The 14,205-nt window shown below is 42.0% G+C and overlaps 2 protein-coding genes across 3 annotated transcripts in view; one reads left to right on the top strand and one right to left on the bottom strand.

Annotated features, from left to right (window-relative positions):
• The window catches only part of SLC31A1 (solute carrier family 31 member 1), a 43,484-nt gene extending 36,162 nt beyond the window's left edge, over window positions 1-7,322 (top strand). For both annotated transcript variants that reach the window (XM_017530358.2, XM_017530357.2), the window contains 2 exons: window positions 1,499-1,667; window positions 3,099-7,322. In XM_017530358.2, coding sequence (XP_017385847.1) covers window positions 1,499-1,667; window positions 3,099-3,300 — 371 coding nt within the window. In that variant the 3' untranslated portion in view covers window positions 3,301-7,322. The remainder of the gene's footprint in view (window positions 1-1,498; window positions 1,668-3,098) is intronic.
• Window positions 7,323-9,224: 1,902 nt separating this feature from the next.
• CDC26 (cell division cycle 26) overlaps window positions 9,225-14,205 on the bottom strand; it is an 8,904-nt gene continuing 3,923 nt past the window's right edge. The window contains exon 2 of the mRNA XM_037739203.1: window positions 9,225-9,651. Coding sequence (XP_037595131.1) covers window positions 9,475-9,651 — 177 coding nt within the window. The 3' untranslated portion in view covers window positions 9,225-9,474. The remainder of the gene's footprint in view (window positions 9,652-14,205) is intronic.

Raw genomic sequence — 14,205 nt, 5'->3', positions numbered from 1 at the left:
TTTTTTTTTTTTTTTTGAGATGGAGTTTCACTCTTGTCACCCAGGCTAGAGTACAATGGCAGCAATCTTGGCTCATTGCAATCTCAGCCTCCCAGGTTGCAATCTTGGCTCATTGCATTCTGCTGCCTTAGCCTCCCAAGTAGCTGGAATTACAGACACCTTACTACCATGCCCAGCTAATTTTTGTATTTTGTCTGTTATGAGATGAAGTCTCACTCTTGTCACCCAGGCTGGAGTGCAACGGTGTGATCTCAGCTCACTGCAACCTCTGCCTCCCAGGTTCAATCAATTCTCCTGCCTCAGCCTCCTGAGTAGCTGGGATTACAGGCACCTGCCACCACGCCTGGCTAATTTTTGTATTTTTAGTAGAGACAAGGTTTCACCATGTTGGCCAGGCTGGTCTCAAACTTCTGACCTCAGGTGGTCCGCCCACCTCAGCCTCCCAAAGTGCTGGGATTACAGGCGTGAGCCACCACGCCTGGCCAAATTTTTGTATTTTTAGTAGAGACAGGGTTTCGCCACGTTTGCCAGGCTGGTCTCAAACTCCTGATTGCATGTGATCCGCCTGCCTCAGCCTCCCAAAGTGCAGGAATTACAGGAAGCCACTGTGCGCGGCCTCAGAGTGTTTACTTATTAGTCCTGAACATAAGACTAAGTCAAGTTCAAACACCACAAAATAAGTTAAAAACTGTTGCTTTAATACTTCTATTTTACGATAAATGACACAAAGAGTGAAATGACTTGCCCTCGATCGTAGAGTTAATACGTCAGAACTAGTACAAGGACCCAGACCTTCTAGAGCTACCTAGACCAGTGTTCTTCTAGTCTACCAAACTATGGCCCACATCCTTCCCGATTCTTGGCATGGCCATCTTAGTCATGCCTAGTTTGGGGGTAGATGATTACCCATCTCTTTGTGTCTATTGTGTTGTGTGGTATACTTTAAATTTAACTTGTGCAAACTCAGTAGTCGGTTGGACTGTCTTAGGTAACAGATGTCTCTTTGGAGCCACAAAATCAATTTGTTTTGGGAAGAGGGAGAGCATTTAGTTCACGTAATATGTTAAATTAGCAGTTTGAATACATTTATATCATTACCAACATGTCACAGTGTGACTTAGAATTGAAATCCCTATTCAGGAAATGTAGTCAGTCATTTATGAAACTAAATTGTTTTATTCCCTGTTTCCATATTCTACACTGTGTGTTTCAGTGTAACCTAATTTGATGACATCAAGCAGTCTGACCAAAAGGTTATTATTGTTCTGATTATTTTTCTTATCTTAATCAGAAAGTAAATATGTTCTTGGCAGAGGCAGTGGTTTTCAGTTACACCATCTTAGCTGTTCTCCTATCTGGGTAAGAGAAGAGGTAATAATATAATGTCTTCAAAAATTGAGAGTAGCATTTTTTCCTGTGTGTCTTTCTAGCTGGACAGCACATTGGCTAATGATTTTGCACGTTTGACAGTACTACCATATTTTCCTTCCATACTTAGAAATGGCTGGAGCCTTCGTGGCAGTGTTTTTGCTAGCAATGTTCTATGAAGGACTCAAGATAGCCCGAGAGAGCCTGCTGCGTAAGTCGCAAGTCAGCATTCGCTACAATTCCATGCCTGTCCCAGGACCAAATGGAACCATCCTTATGGAGACACATAAAACTGTTGGGTAAGAACTGAACAGATCCAGATGAAGTCCTAAAGAGCTCGATCAGTTAAGCAACATGGTAATGATGCATAACCATCTTGGTTCCTATTTCCTACCTAGAAAGGAAAGCAGCTGTCTGATCAGTCTGATCAGCAGCAGCCCTCTTCTTGAGTTAGTTCTGTATGACCTTGATCAAAACTGTCCTTGGAGGTCTGGGTTTGTAGGTCATAAGCAGGCCAAAGGAGGAATGAGAGGAAGTCTTCTGCAAATACGAATGTTTCTTCTGAGTTGTACATATTGGTCACTTTGGAAGAAGGAAAGGGAGGAATCCATATTTTATAATGTTTACCAAAATAATAACAAGAAATTCAGGTCAAGATATAAAAGAATGGCAGATGGCAGTTGATTCTGTAAAAGGTTACACCTAGTCAGCTCTGTCCTCTTTTTGTTTACAATGTACGACTATATTGATTTCTGCATTCTGTCTAAGAAAGTATTTCGATGATTATTGGTTTTTCCCGTAGATTGGCAAATGCTTTTTGAGATTATTTTAATAAAATGTAAGTCTTAAAACCAAATTGGACCTTAAGAAATCCTATAGACTGACATCCTGCTTTCAAGCAAGCAATGTTTATTCCTGTTGTACTGATGAGCTTATTGAGGCCCAGAAGGATTGTGACCTATCTAAAGTGATACAGGGGATGAGTAGCCAGGTCTCCTTATCCCTATCTAAGTGATTTCTACTACACTACCCAACCCTCAATTCTATTTTTTTTTTTCTAGAGACAAGTTCTCCCTCTATTGCCCAGGCTGAAGTGTAGTGCCACGATCTTGGCTCACTGCAACCTCCACCTTCCAGGCTAAAGCATTCCTCCCACCTCAGTCTCCCAAGTAACTGGAACTACAGGCATGAGCCATCACGCCCAGCTAATTTTTTTATTTTTTGTAGAGATGGTATTTTGCCATGTTGCCCAGGCTGGTCTAAAACTCCTGAGCTCTGGCAATCAGCCCACCTTCACCTCCCCAAATGCGGAGTTTAAAGGCATTAGCCACCACCCCCAGCTTCTGTTTCCATTTTTGTAGTATGTAAACTTTGCAAAGGTGGGAAGCCTAAAAATATTTTTAGGCAGATAAGCCCGAGAGGGTTTATGGCCTCCCTTTCAGGATCTAAGGCGGAGATAAGTCGGGATTTCTCCTTGTTCCTTTCTCCTCCTCCCGAAAAGTGTTCCTCCTGCTGGAGGAACCACAACCATATCTGGCCAATGCTTATAAGCCTGACAGCCTTATGCTGTTTCATTTCCAGGAACCAATCAAAGAACATTAAATTACCCATGAGTTGCCGGAGTGGCTGTCCAGTTCCAGCTGAGCTCATAGCAAGAACCCTTCCCTCTTTCTCCTGATCTGCAGAACTCCTAGGAGTCCCTGACTGTTGTGTTCCTGTTTACTCTCCAGGCAGCAGATGCTAAGCTTTCCTCACCTCCTGCAAACAGTGCTGCACATCATCCAGGTGGTCATAAGCTACTTCCTCATGCTCATCTTCATGACCTACAACGGGTACCTCTGCATTGCAGTAGCCGCAGGGGCCGGTACAGGATACTTCCTCTTCAGCTGGAAGAAGGCAGTGGTAGTGGACATCACAGAGCATTGCCATTGATGTCAAACTCTATGGCGTGGCCTTATCGATTGCAGTGGGAAGCTGTTCAAGACTTGAAGACGTGATTCCTGCTCCAATCATCCCTTCTTGCTCCTCTTTGTGTGCACACATGTGCGCGCACACACACACACACACACACACACACACACCCCTGCTCAACAGAGGTTTAGTTTACAGTCTCTGAGCTAGTTGTTAAAGTAGTAACCTCCCACATTGTTTTTTCTAATAAGCTGAGATTCCCATTTCTTGTAAGAAGCCACCTATGAGATGTCGTTTCCTCCTCTATAATCTTAGAGCCAAGTTATATATTCTTGTCTAGTCCATGTAGCTTTCTTTTCAATGACTTGATCATCTGCTTCCTTTTTTAATTTTTAACAGTAAATTTGGTGGTTTTTTCCCCTGGGTCAGTGATGGAAAGGGGTTAACTTCAGGCGGGATTAATTGCAGCTGAGGGAAATTCTTGCCCAACTAAACCCAGAACTCAAACATAACATTAGAAAATAAGGTCCAGGGCCAGGCGCAGTGGATCATGCCTGTAATCTCAGCACTCTGGGAGGCCGAGGCAGGCTGGATCACCTGAGGACAGGAATTCAAGACCAGCTTGGCCAACATGATGAAACTCTCTACTAAAAATGCAAAATTAGCTGGGCATAGTGGTGGGAGCCTGTAATCCCAGCTACTTAGGAGGCTGAGGCAGGAGAATTGCTTGAACCTGGGAAGTGGAGGTTGCAGTGAGCCGAGATGGCACCATTGCACTCCAACCTAGGCAACAAGAGTAAAACTCCATCTCAAAAAAAAAAAGAAAAAAAGAAAAGAGGTTCAGTTTTGGATTCAGTGAGTGGGAAATACACTGTGCCTTTCTCTAGATATGATGCATTACACCAAAATCTTTGTAGTGTGCAGAGGGATGGTTTGACACTAAACACACTGAGAGCTTGCAGAGTGTGTATTCTTGGATGGCTGACTCATCCACTTGCATTCCCACTTAACACTTTGATTAGCATGAACTTGCCAATCAAAAAAATGACAATCAATTTGAGAAAACAGAAATAGGTATTTTAAAATAAAACCATTCGCAGTTTGCTTTGATACCTTGGTTTGTCCCAGCTGAAGTGAAGCAAAAGAGTTTGAATTATTTTTCCCGTTATTGTTTTCGCATGTTTGCCTCTAAAATAAGTGATTTTCAAGGTTTAGTGTGCATCAGAATCACCTGTAGGGCTTGTTAAACCACTGGTTGCTGGGCCTCAACCAAAAAGCCCCCATATTGGCACTTCTGAGTTCCTGCTGATGTTACCGGGGACCACACTTTGAGAATCTCTGCGTTAAGCTAAGGAAGTAATTTCCTCGTGGGTTGGGCTGCTTGGTATTGAGCATGGAAATTTGAATTGCCGATTGGTAGATGGTGTGTCTGGACTTAACTCACTTGGTAAATACTACTGACCAATACCTAATCATTCTTTTTTTCACCTCCACCTGTGTGTATGTGTACCCAAGCACACATGCGTGAAGGGCTTTAGCCAAAGTATTTTTACTAGTCTATGTGAAGTCACTAGTCCTTATTTTTAAAGGTCTGTGGTTTCTTGGAAGTAGTTTGATTGTTGAGAGAGACCTTTGATCTGCAGTGTAAATCTACCAGTCACGGGCCAGAGGGGCAAAAGCCCAGCTTCCTCTTTGGAAAGACCTAGTTTGCTGATGGTCAGATTTTCCTCAGGCTCCAACAACTGTGCTCATACCAAGCAGATCCTCATTTTCCATATAACCATCTTTGTTATTCGTGGGGGGTTAATTACAAGTGGCCAGAACCCCTGTTGTCAACGAAGAATCACATTGGATTTTTATTCTGTTCAGTTGTAGTCTACACTGCAGTCTTATTCCCAGTCCAAACTACCTCTATAAATTGATTTGTCTTGTGCCGGTTGTTAAATCCTGCCCTCCTTGGTGCTAGATCCAGTTGTGCCTCAGGGCAGAGGAAACAAAACACAGATATTCTGTTGGCCTGTGTTGTGGTTTTGAAGTTTGTACTTTCTCCATGGGTGCCAGTTAAATATTGGAGAGCAAGGAATGTGTACTTGTATGGCTTTGAACCAAGAGAGGATTATGGGCCTCTGGATTGAGGTTAAAATCCAAGAACCAACATTTAGAGCCTTGTGCTTTTCTCTCATTCCATCCCCTTGTAATGATGATACTTAGCATGAGCAGAGTGAATAACAGGTACTGACAAAGTCCAACACAAAGGTATAATACAGCCTGTTGTCTTAAGCCAAGAAATCATAAAACCGTGAGTAATAAATAGGAATCAATAGTTAGTAGTGACTCTGGTGCTCTCTGGAAATCTCAGCATGAACTGCTATAGAATACCCTCCCAGCAGCAAAACCTTATCAGTAAGGTAAAAGCAAGGCCAGCCAGACACAATGGCTCACGCCTGTAATCCCAACACTTTGGGAGGCCAAGGTGGGAGGATGGCTTGTGTCCCAAAGTTCGAGCCCAGCCTGGGCAACATAGTGAGATCCCAGCTCTATAAAAAAAAAAAAAAAATAGCTGGGTGTGGTGGTGCACACCTATACTCCTGGCTACTTGGGAGGCTGAGGAGGATTGCTTTAGCCCAGGAGGTTGAGGCTGCAGTGAGCCATGATTACACCACTGCACTCAGCACAGGTGACAAAGCAAGATCCTGTCTCAGCAACAAAAGAAAATTCAAGGCCAGTTAAGACAAAATACTATGACTTTGAAATTCACAGAAATATCAGTTTGGATTAGGTCTTTAGGTATTAAGGATAATCTCCTGAAAAACCTGAATTTCAGAGATTCTTAGACTAGCTGCCAAAGGATGAAGCTACTGAAGGAGAAAAACAAAGCTCAAAGCTTAAATTTCATCTTGAGCTCATGGATTGTGATAATACAATGATTTCATTGACTTTTCATTTCTGTATACCTGCATTTGGAATTTAATGCTTCACTTCTTTGTTCATTTTGGATCTAAACTTCTCTCTTCTTCCTTCTCCATTCACATCTATTAGAAGACTGCATCACCATTTCTTTGGCCCCTTACTCTGCTGTCCTTTCCCTTTTCTTTCAGTTTTTAATCTCATATGTCTAGTGTATTAAATCTCCCTAGCTCTCATGCAGTAAACAATGCTATGCTGTGGATATAAATACCAACCAGAAATTGGTATTTATAAACCAGTTAGAGACTTTAAGTCTGCTTCAAGAGGCAGGTGCCCCACTGGAATTTCTATAAGACTGGTACCATCCCCAGAGTTACAGAATCTTAGGTGCTGTCTCTAGTCTGTGATGGAGGAACACCCAGTATCCCCATTGCCCACGAATGGAATCCTCACTGTATCCACCAGATTAGAAATTAAGGTTTCTTCACTACTTCTATGGTAGGGTTGTCTGAAATTCCCCTTCAGGCTGTGGGTACTGGTCTTGGGTTCTAGTTACAAGGGGTTCCTTATAAGGCACAGGCGGAGGGGAGTACACTTTCATGTCATTTAATTTTAATCCTGCCCTCTCCAGCTGCTTCTTCAGAAGATACATCAAAAGATACAAAGTCTGGGCCGGGTGCAGCAGCTCACACCTGTAATCCCAGCACTTTGGGAGGCTGAGGTGGGCGGATCGCCTGAGGTCAGGAGTTCAAGACCAGCCTGGCCAATGCAGTGAAACCCCGTCTCTACTAAAAATACAAAAATTGGTCAGGTGTGGTGGTGTGCGCCCGTAATCCCAGCTACTCAAGAGGCTGAGGCATGAGAATTGCTTGAACCCAGGTGGTGGAGATTGCAGTGAGCTGAGATCGCACCATTGCACTCCAGCCTGGGCAACGAGAGCAAAACTCTGTCTCAAAAAAAAAAAAAAAAAAAGATACAAAGTCTGCATTTGATATAATGCCTTAATTACTGGGTCTACAATTAATATTGACTGTTTTAGACTGTAAGCTCCTGGAGAGCAGTATTGCTGTAGTAGGAATGTTTTAACAGTGTCATATGCAAAAGAACAAAATAAATATTTTGATTTTGTGATTCTATGCAAGTCTTTCTACCCAGAGTGATAACACAATAAGCTAGTCTCTTCATCATCTGCATAGAGTCTGGCCATTACCATCAGTTTTTTAAAGTGTCAGTATTTTAGGTAGTATAGTATGATCCTTTTAGATTTTCAGCTCACTCTCCTCCTACTCTACTTAAAATGACATGCCTAGTACATGCTAGAAGATTGATGTGACCTTCTGCACAGGAGACAGGGTCTTCACAAAGCTACAAGTATTTCAGTATATTGAGGATTCCTCAATTTAAAAGCCAACTTTTGTCACATCATAATCCATTCCTGTTTTTGCTGTCAGGCAAGAGATTCTGAGCTGGGCCTATAGGAAGTTCACTGCCATAGCTTGAGATGTACAGTGACCCTGCCAGTCCCTTTGGTAATGCTAAAATGCTGACATTACTTGCTCTTCCCACTGACCCCCAGTGAGCCTCTTTCCATCGGCACCATTCCTAGTGTCTTCCTTAGTGTAGTATGATGAGCATGGACTTCGGAGTCAATGGATTTGGATCCTGGCTCCACCACTTACTTACTAGCAGTATGACCTCAGGAAGTTAGTCTAACAATCCCTAAACCTTAGTTTTCTCATTTATTTATTATTTAGAGGTGGAGTCTCGCTCCATCACCCAGACTGGAGTGCAATCTCGGCTCACTACAACCTTCACCTCCCAGGTTCAACTGATTCTCTTGCCTCAGCCTCCCAAGTAGCTGAGACTACAGGCACACACCCTCGTGCCTGGCTAATTTTTGTATTTTTAGTAGAGATGGGGTTTTTGCCATGTTGGCCAGGCTGGTCTTGAACTCCTGAGCTAAGTGATCCACCTGCCTCGGCCTCCCAGAGTGCTGGGTTTACAAGCGTGAGCCACTGCGCCCAGCTTTAACACCTATTTGAATTAGGCACCCAGCATAAAATAGGCATTCAAGCCTTAGTACCTTAGTAAGTATATTTTTTTATTATCTACAATTGTTGTTACTCCAGCTTTCAGGAGAATGAAAAGTACATTCTTCTTGATAAGGTTACAATTTTCCTTTTTTAATTTTGTAAAGCCAAGGTCTCCCTATGTTGCCCAGGCTGGTCTCTAACTCCTAAGCTCAAGCAATACTGCCTCAGCCTCCCAAAGTGCTGGGATTACAAGAATGAGCCACCACACCTGGCCCTCTCCCACTCATATTACTCAGATTTAAACTACCCCAAAAAGGCCCAAGTCCCACTAAGAGTCTCTGTAGAACTGAAGATTTAACAGGCTCTTACTATCACAGCTGGCGATTCCATGTTGAATTAGTGAAAACAGGCCAAGCACAGTAATCCCAGCAATTTGGAAGGACTCCTTGATGCCAGGAGCTCGAGCCCAGCTTGGGCAACATAGATCCTTGTCTCCACATAAAACAATAAAAATTATTTAAGAAATTTGTTTAACTTCAAAACAATAGGGCGTGATTCAAAATTATCCTCTGAGCTGCCTCTCAGATTGGTTCTTTCCGGGAAAAATTCTTAAGCAAGTTGAGAAAGGAAGGAAAGTTGGAATAATGATAAACTATTAGAAGCATTCCTCATATTGCCTGTCCTCCCAACGTTGTACCCAAACTAGTTACAATGCCATTCTGTAAAGAGATCTGGTACCTACGATTTCTTCAGATTTACGCAATATCACTAGAATTTAATTTCTACAAGGGCAGGGATCTTTGAGTAGCACATAGTAGGAACTCAATAAATACTTGTTGAATAGATGGATTAAATGCAAGTGTCCGGGATCAACTAGAGTGTCCTGTGCTTACGGTCTTTTAATAAAAATGGAAAGAATGATGTTACATCTTATAGCAATTACCTTTTAAAGTCTGGGGGTTAACTGTACTGTTATACCTGTTATACTTCATTAAGGATGCCTTATATTTTTCCAAAAATATATTTATTTTTAAAAGCAAAAAATCAGATCAGTTTTATAGAATCAAAGTTTCCAGAGACAAACCAGAGTCTGGATTCCAGCTTAGAGTGCTAGTTAAGCATCAGTAATCTCATGCAGAAGCATTTATCTCTGACATTCTGCTTGACTGCAAGCACTCAATTCTCTAAATCTGGTTTGTACTTCTGCCATCATTTTATTCCATTCCATGGCTCTGGCATGCAAGATAATCCATCTCTAAAATTCAAGACTTCCAAATTGAGATGAACGACTATTGGGCTTGGGTTGGGGTTTATAACCAATCCGATCATTGATCATTTGTTCCCGGCTCTTGGGATCACTGCTGAGCCCAATGGCTCCTTCTCCATCACTGCCTCCTATGACTTCCACATCTTCCTTCTGTTTCTTACGGGTCTGAAAGTATAAAAGTTTTAGGATTAAGGTAACATTCTTTCAATTAGCAAATGTTTATTTAGAGCACCTACCATGTACTAGGCATGGAGTAAACGACAGAGTTAAGGTGAGAAGAACAACAAACTGAAATCCTAGGTTCGGAATAGTTAGGGCACAGTGAGGATACGGTGATAAAAGATGTAACCCTTACCCTCCAGGATGTCACAGTCTAATGGGGAAACAGGCAAATAGACAATTATAGGGTGATTAGGGCTATGACCTACGACAGAGGAAGTCCACACTGCCAAAGAGACAAGAGGTGAAGAGCTGGGGGTGTGGTACAACAGGAAGCTCCAACTGGAAAGATGTAAGAGTTAGCAGACAAGGGGAAGCAAAGGGTATTTCAACAAACGTATTATTCTAGAGAACAGGCCAAAAAAGAAGTGGTAAAGATTTTTGGTGGTAAAGAAATAACCACCAAAATTCTATAGCCTGATTGATTTCCATGAGATACATGAGAAGGTTTTATGCTAACTTATCAAAAGATCTGAGTTTTGGGCCTTCATTTTGTTTTCAAATAAAAGGTTTGGCTCTTAAATCACATGTGACTGCAAAATCCACAAAGTATGTCTTCGTTTGATCATTTTCAAAAAGAGACACTTAGCCCATAACTACCACTACCTGACTGTAAGGATAACACATGATAACTTTCTCTAAGAGAGTGAAATGATGTTTTATCCAAAGCTCCTTAATATTCATAGAAGAATGGCTCAGCTACTCAAATCACTGGAATTATCACCATTCTTCACCACTTGCTGCAGAACTGTGAGCATTTAAATGCCAAAATCAGGCTGAGCACAGTGGCTCATGCCTGTAAATCCCAGTGCTTTGGGAGGCCAAGGTGGGAGAATCGCTTGAGCCCAGGAGTTTGACACTAGCATGGGCAACATAGTGAGACTCCATCTATCTCCACAAAAAATTTAAAAATTAGCCAGACATAGTGGTGCATGCCTGTATTCCCAATTATTCAGGGGGCCGGAGGTGGTAAGATCACCTCAGCCTGGCAGGTCAAGGCTGCAGTGAGCTGTGATCATGCCACTGTACTCCAGCCAAAGCAACAGAGCAAGACCCTGTCTCAAAAACAAAAATAAAAAATATAATAAATGCCAACATTCAAAGTATTACAGTGAATAAAATAAGGTATTGCCTTTTACGTGGCGAATGACCTTCCTGATTACTCTCTAGTTAATCTACACTACTAGTAAGTGATGTTAGGAAGTTCTACCTAAATACCTTTGTGAAAACAAGTTCTAAAAGGCAAAAGACTCTTATCATTCTGAGACTATCCAAGTAGAATGAAATCACTGGCTTCCCACTTTGAGCAACTGCTGTTTCAGAAGCTCGAGTCACGGTAGTCTAATCAAACTCATGTTGGTAATAAATGAAACAGGCCAGTTTTTTATTGGTTTCATCGTAGTTTAGGGCATGACTATCCCTGCTTTCTAAGTTACTCTAAAACAGAGCAAACCCACTAGATAATTGTCTTTAGTGGAAAGGCAATGTCAACTCAATAGTGAGCTGACTCTGTAGAGTCAAAGTTCAGCATGCTAGCATTTTATGAGATTCATTACAACTGAAGTGTAAGCCATACTTTAAAGCTTATCCTTAATAAAAGTTTTTAAAAAGCAAAAACTATGAGTTTCGAGAACACTAAAGTCTCTTGGGATGAAGCAGGGGGAAAGAAATCAAAGTTATTAGTCTTAATATGAGGAATATACAATACATAATAAGGCTGTTGGTGAATGCACGCAAAATGTCCTGTTCTCTAACATGGGTAAAACATATCTACTAGGATAGCAAATGAAAATAGACTTGCACTGAACCCTCCTTTGGGCCTGGTTTTGCAGGGAACAGATGCAGAAAGAAATATACTAATCCCTGACTTCAAGGAGCTTATGGCCCAGGGAGGGAAAACAAAATCAAACAGATAATTACAACAGACAGTGACAGTGTCTGAGAGAGGTTAGCACAGGAGGATGAGGCTGAACCTAACCCAGCTGAGGGCTGGAAGGACTAAGAGTTAGCCTGGCAAAGAAAAAAGAAAGGACTTTTCTGGCAAAGGGAACACTGTGTATAGGCATTGAGATTAAAGATAAGCCAGCAGTGTAAAGTGGAGAGAGAAGCATGGACCAGGTCACAAAGGACCTCATATGCCATGCTAGGGAATTTGGAATTTACTCTGTAGGCCACTGAAGATTTCAAGTCTTATTAATGGACATCTAATACTGTGTAGTAAGGCCACACTTAAAAATACATATAAAGCTCCTACTACGTGCTAGAGGCTAGGAACTCAATGGTGAAGTAAACAGACATGATTTCTGCAATCAATCTTCCTAATGTAAATGACTTAACAATAAATAAATAATTGTAAATTATAATAAATGCTATGAAAAAAAAAATATGGTACTTCGTGAGAGCCTACAGAGATGGAGGCAGCATGGATGGGAAAGACACATCTAACCTGGATACGGTCAAAAGAGGCCCCTTAAATTGAAGAGCTGACATTTAAACAAAGACTGGAAGAAAGGGAGCACTCCAGGCAGGGGAAAATAGTATGTGTAAAGTCCATGGAAGTGATAAATACTTTGGCATGTTCAAGGAAATGAAAGAGAGCCAGTATGGCTAGGGTATAAAGGGCAAGGCAAAGAATGGCACAAAATGAATCTCAAGAGGCGCTAGAACATATGAAATCTTGTAGGCCATGGTAAGGAATTCAGATTTCATTCTAAATGCAGGACACTACTGAGGAGTTTTAAATGGGAATGACAGGATTTGAAAATTTTTGAAGATCTTTCTTGATACCGAATGCAGAACGCACTGAAGAGACAAAAATGGAAGTAGAAGACCAGTTAGGATGCTTCTAAAATTATACAGGGAAAGACGATTACTTAGAGTAGGACTATAACAGTGGAGATGAAAAGGTACGGGTAGATTCTAGACATATTCTGGAGGTAGAATCAAACGGTTTACAGACAGATCTAACATAAACGGTAAGAGAAAGGGAGGACTCAGGAATGAGTGCTAGGTTTCTGGCCTGAGGAATTTAATAGATACTGAGATGGGAAACGGGGAAGAATGGAGGGGATGACTGGTTCGAAGGAGAAATCAAGAGTTTTCTTCTTTTCTTTTTTTAACATGTTAACTATAGCAGGCTGAAAAATGGCTCCCAAAGCTAGCAGGTCCTAATCCTGAAGCCTATAAATGTTGCCTTATATGGAAAAAGGGCCTTTGCAGGTGCAACTAAATTAAGGACCTTGGGACTGCGGGGGATTATCCTGGGTTAGCCAGGTGGGCCCTAAACACAATCACATATCTCCTTATAAGAAGGAGGCAGAGGAAGTTTTCACAGACAGAAGAGAAGACAGTATGACTCTGGAGGCAGCGACTGGAGTGATGTGGTCACAAGTCAAGGAATGCCAGCAGCCACCAAAAGCTAGAAGAGCCAAGGAATGGATTCTTCCTAGATCCACTATAGGGAATGTGGCCCCCCTGACACCTTGATTTCAGCCCAGCAATACTAATTTCTAGCCTATAAAACTGTGAAAGAAAAAATTTCTGTAGTCTTAAAACACAAGGTTTGAAGTACTTTGTTATAGCAGCCACATGAAATATACATGAGCCGGGCGCGGTGGCTCACGCCAGTAATCCCAGCACTTTGGGAGGCTGAGGTGGGTGGATCACCTGAGGTCAGGAGTTCGAGACTAGCCTGATCAATATGGTGAAACCCCATCTTTAAAAAAAAAAAGGAAACATACATGAAGTTTGAGATGCCTGTAAAGCATCCAAACAGAGATTTCAAATAAGCTGTTGGTTTAAGAGTCTGAAGTTCAGAAGTTAAAGTTAATGTGTATGTTCAGAAGTTCAAGTTATTGTGTATGTATGTGTGTGTATGTACGTATTTATGTATGACACAGAGTCTCATTCTGTTGCCCAGTCTGGAGTACAGTGCAATCACAGCACACTATAACCTCAAATTCGTGGGCTCAGCAATCCTCCTGCCTCAGCCTCTTGAGTAGCTAAGACTACAGGCATGTGCCACCCTGTCCAGCTTTAAAACAAATTGTTTTAATATTTTATAGAGAAGAGGTCTCACTATGTGCCGAGGCTGGTCTCAAACTCCTGGCCAGAAAGTGCTGGCATTACAGATGTTAGCCACTGTACCCACCCAAGAGTTATTGTCATAAATATTCCTAAAGCTTTGAAAGTTGTATCCAGCTGGGCATGGTGACTAACACCTGTAATCCTAGCACTTTGGGAGGCTGAGGCAGGCAGATCACCTGAGGTCAGGAGTTCGAAACCAGCCTGGCCAACATGGTGAAACCCCATCTCTACTAAAAGTACAAAAATTAGTCGGGTGTGATGGCGGGTGCCTATAATCCCCACTACTCCGGAGGCTAAGGCAGGAGAATAGCTTGAATGCAGGAAGCAGAGGTTGCAGTGAGCCGAGATCACACCACTGCACTCCAGCCTGGGTGACAAGAGCAAGATTCGTTTTAGAAATCAAGACTCCATCTC

This window comes from Cebus imitator, unplaced genomic scaffold (genome assembly GCF_001604975.1).
Source record: "Cebus imitator isolate Cc_AM_T3 unplaced genomic scaffold, Cebus_imitator-1.0 Scaffold64, whole genome shotgun sequence".
Lineage (NCBI taxonomy): Eukaryota > Metazoa > Chordata > Mammalia > Primates > Cebidae > Cebus > Cebus imitator.
This window is presented reverse-complemented; position numbering and strand designations above follow the sequence as displayed.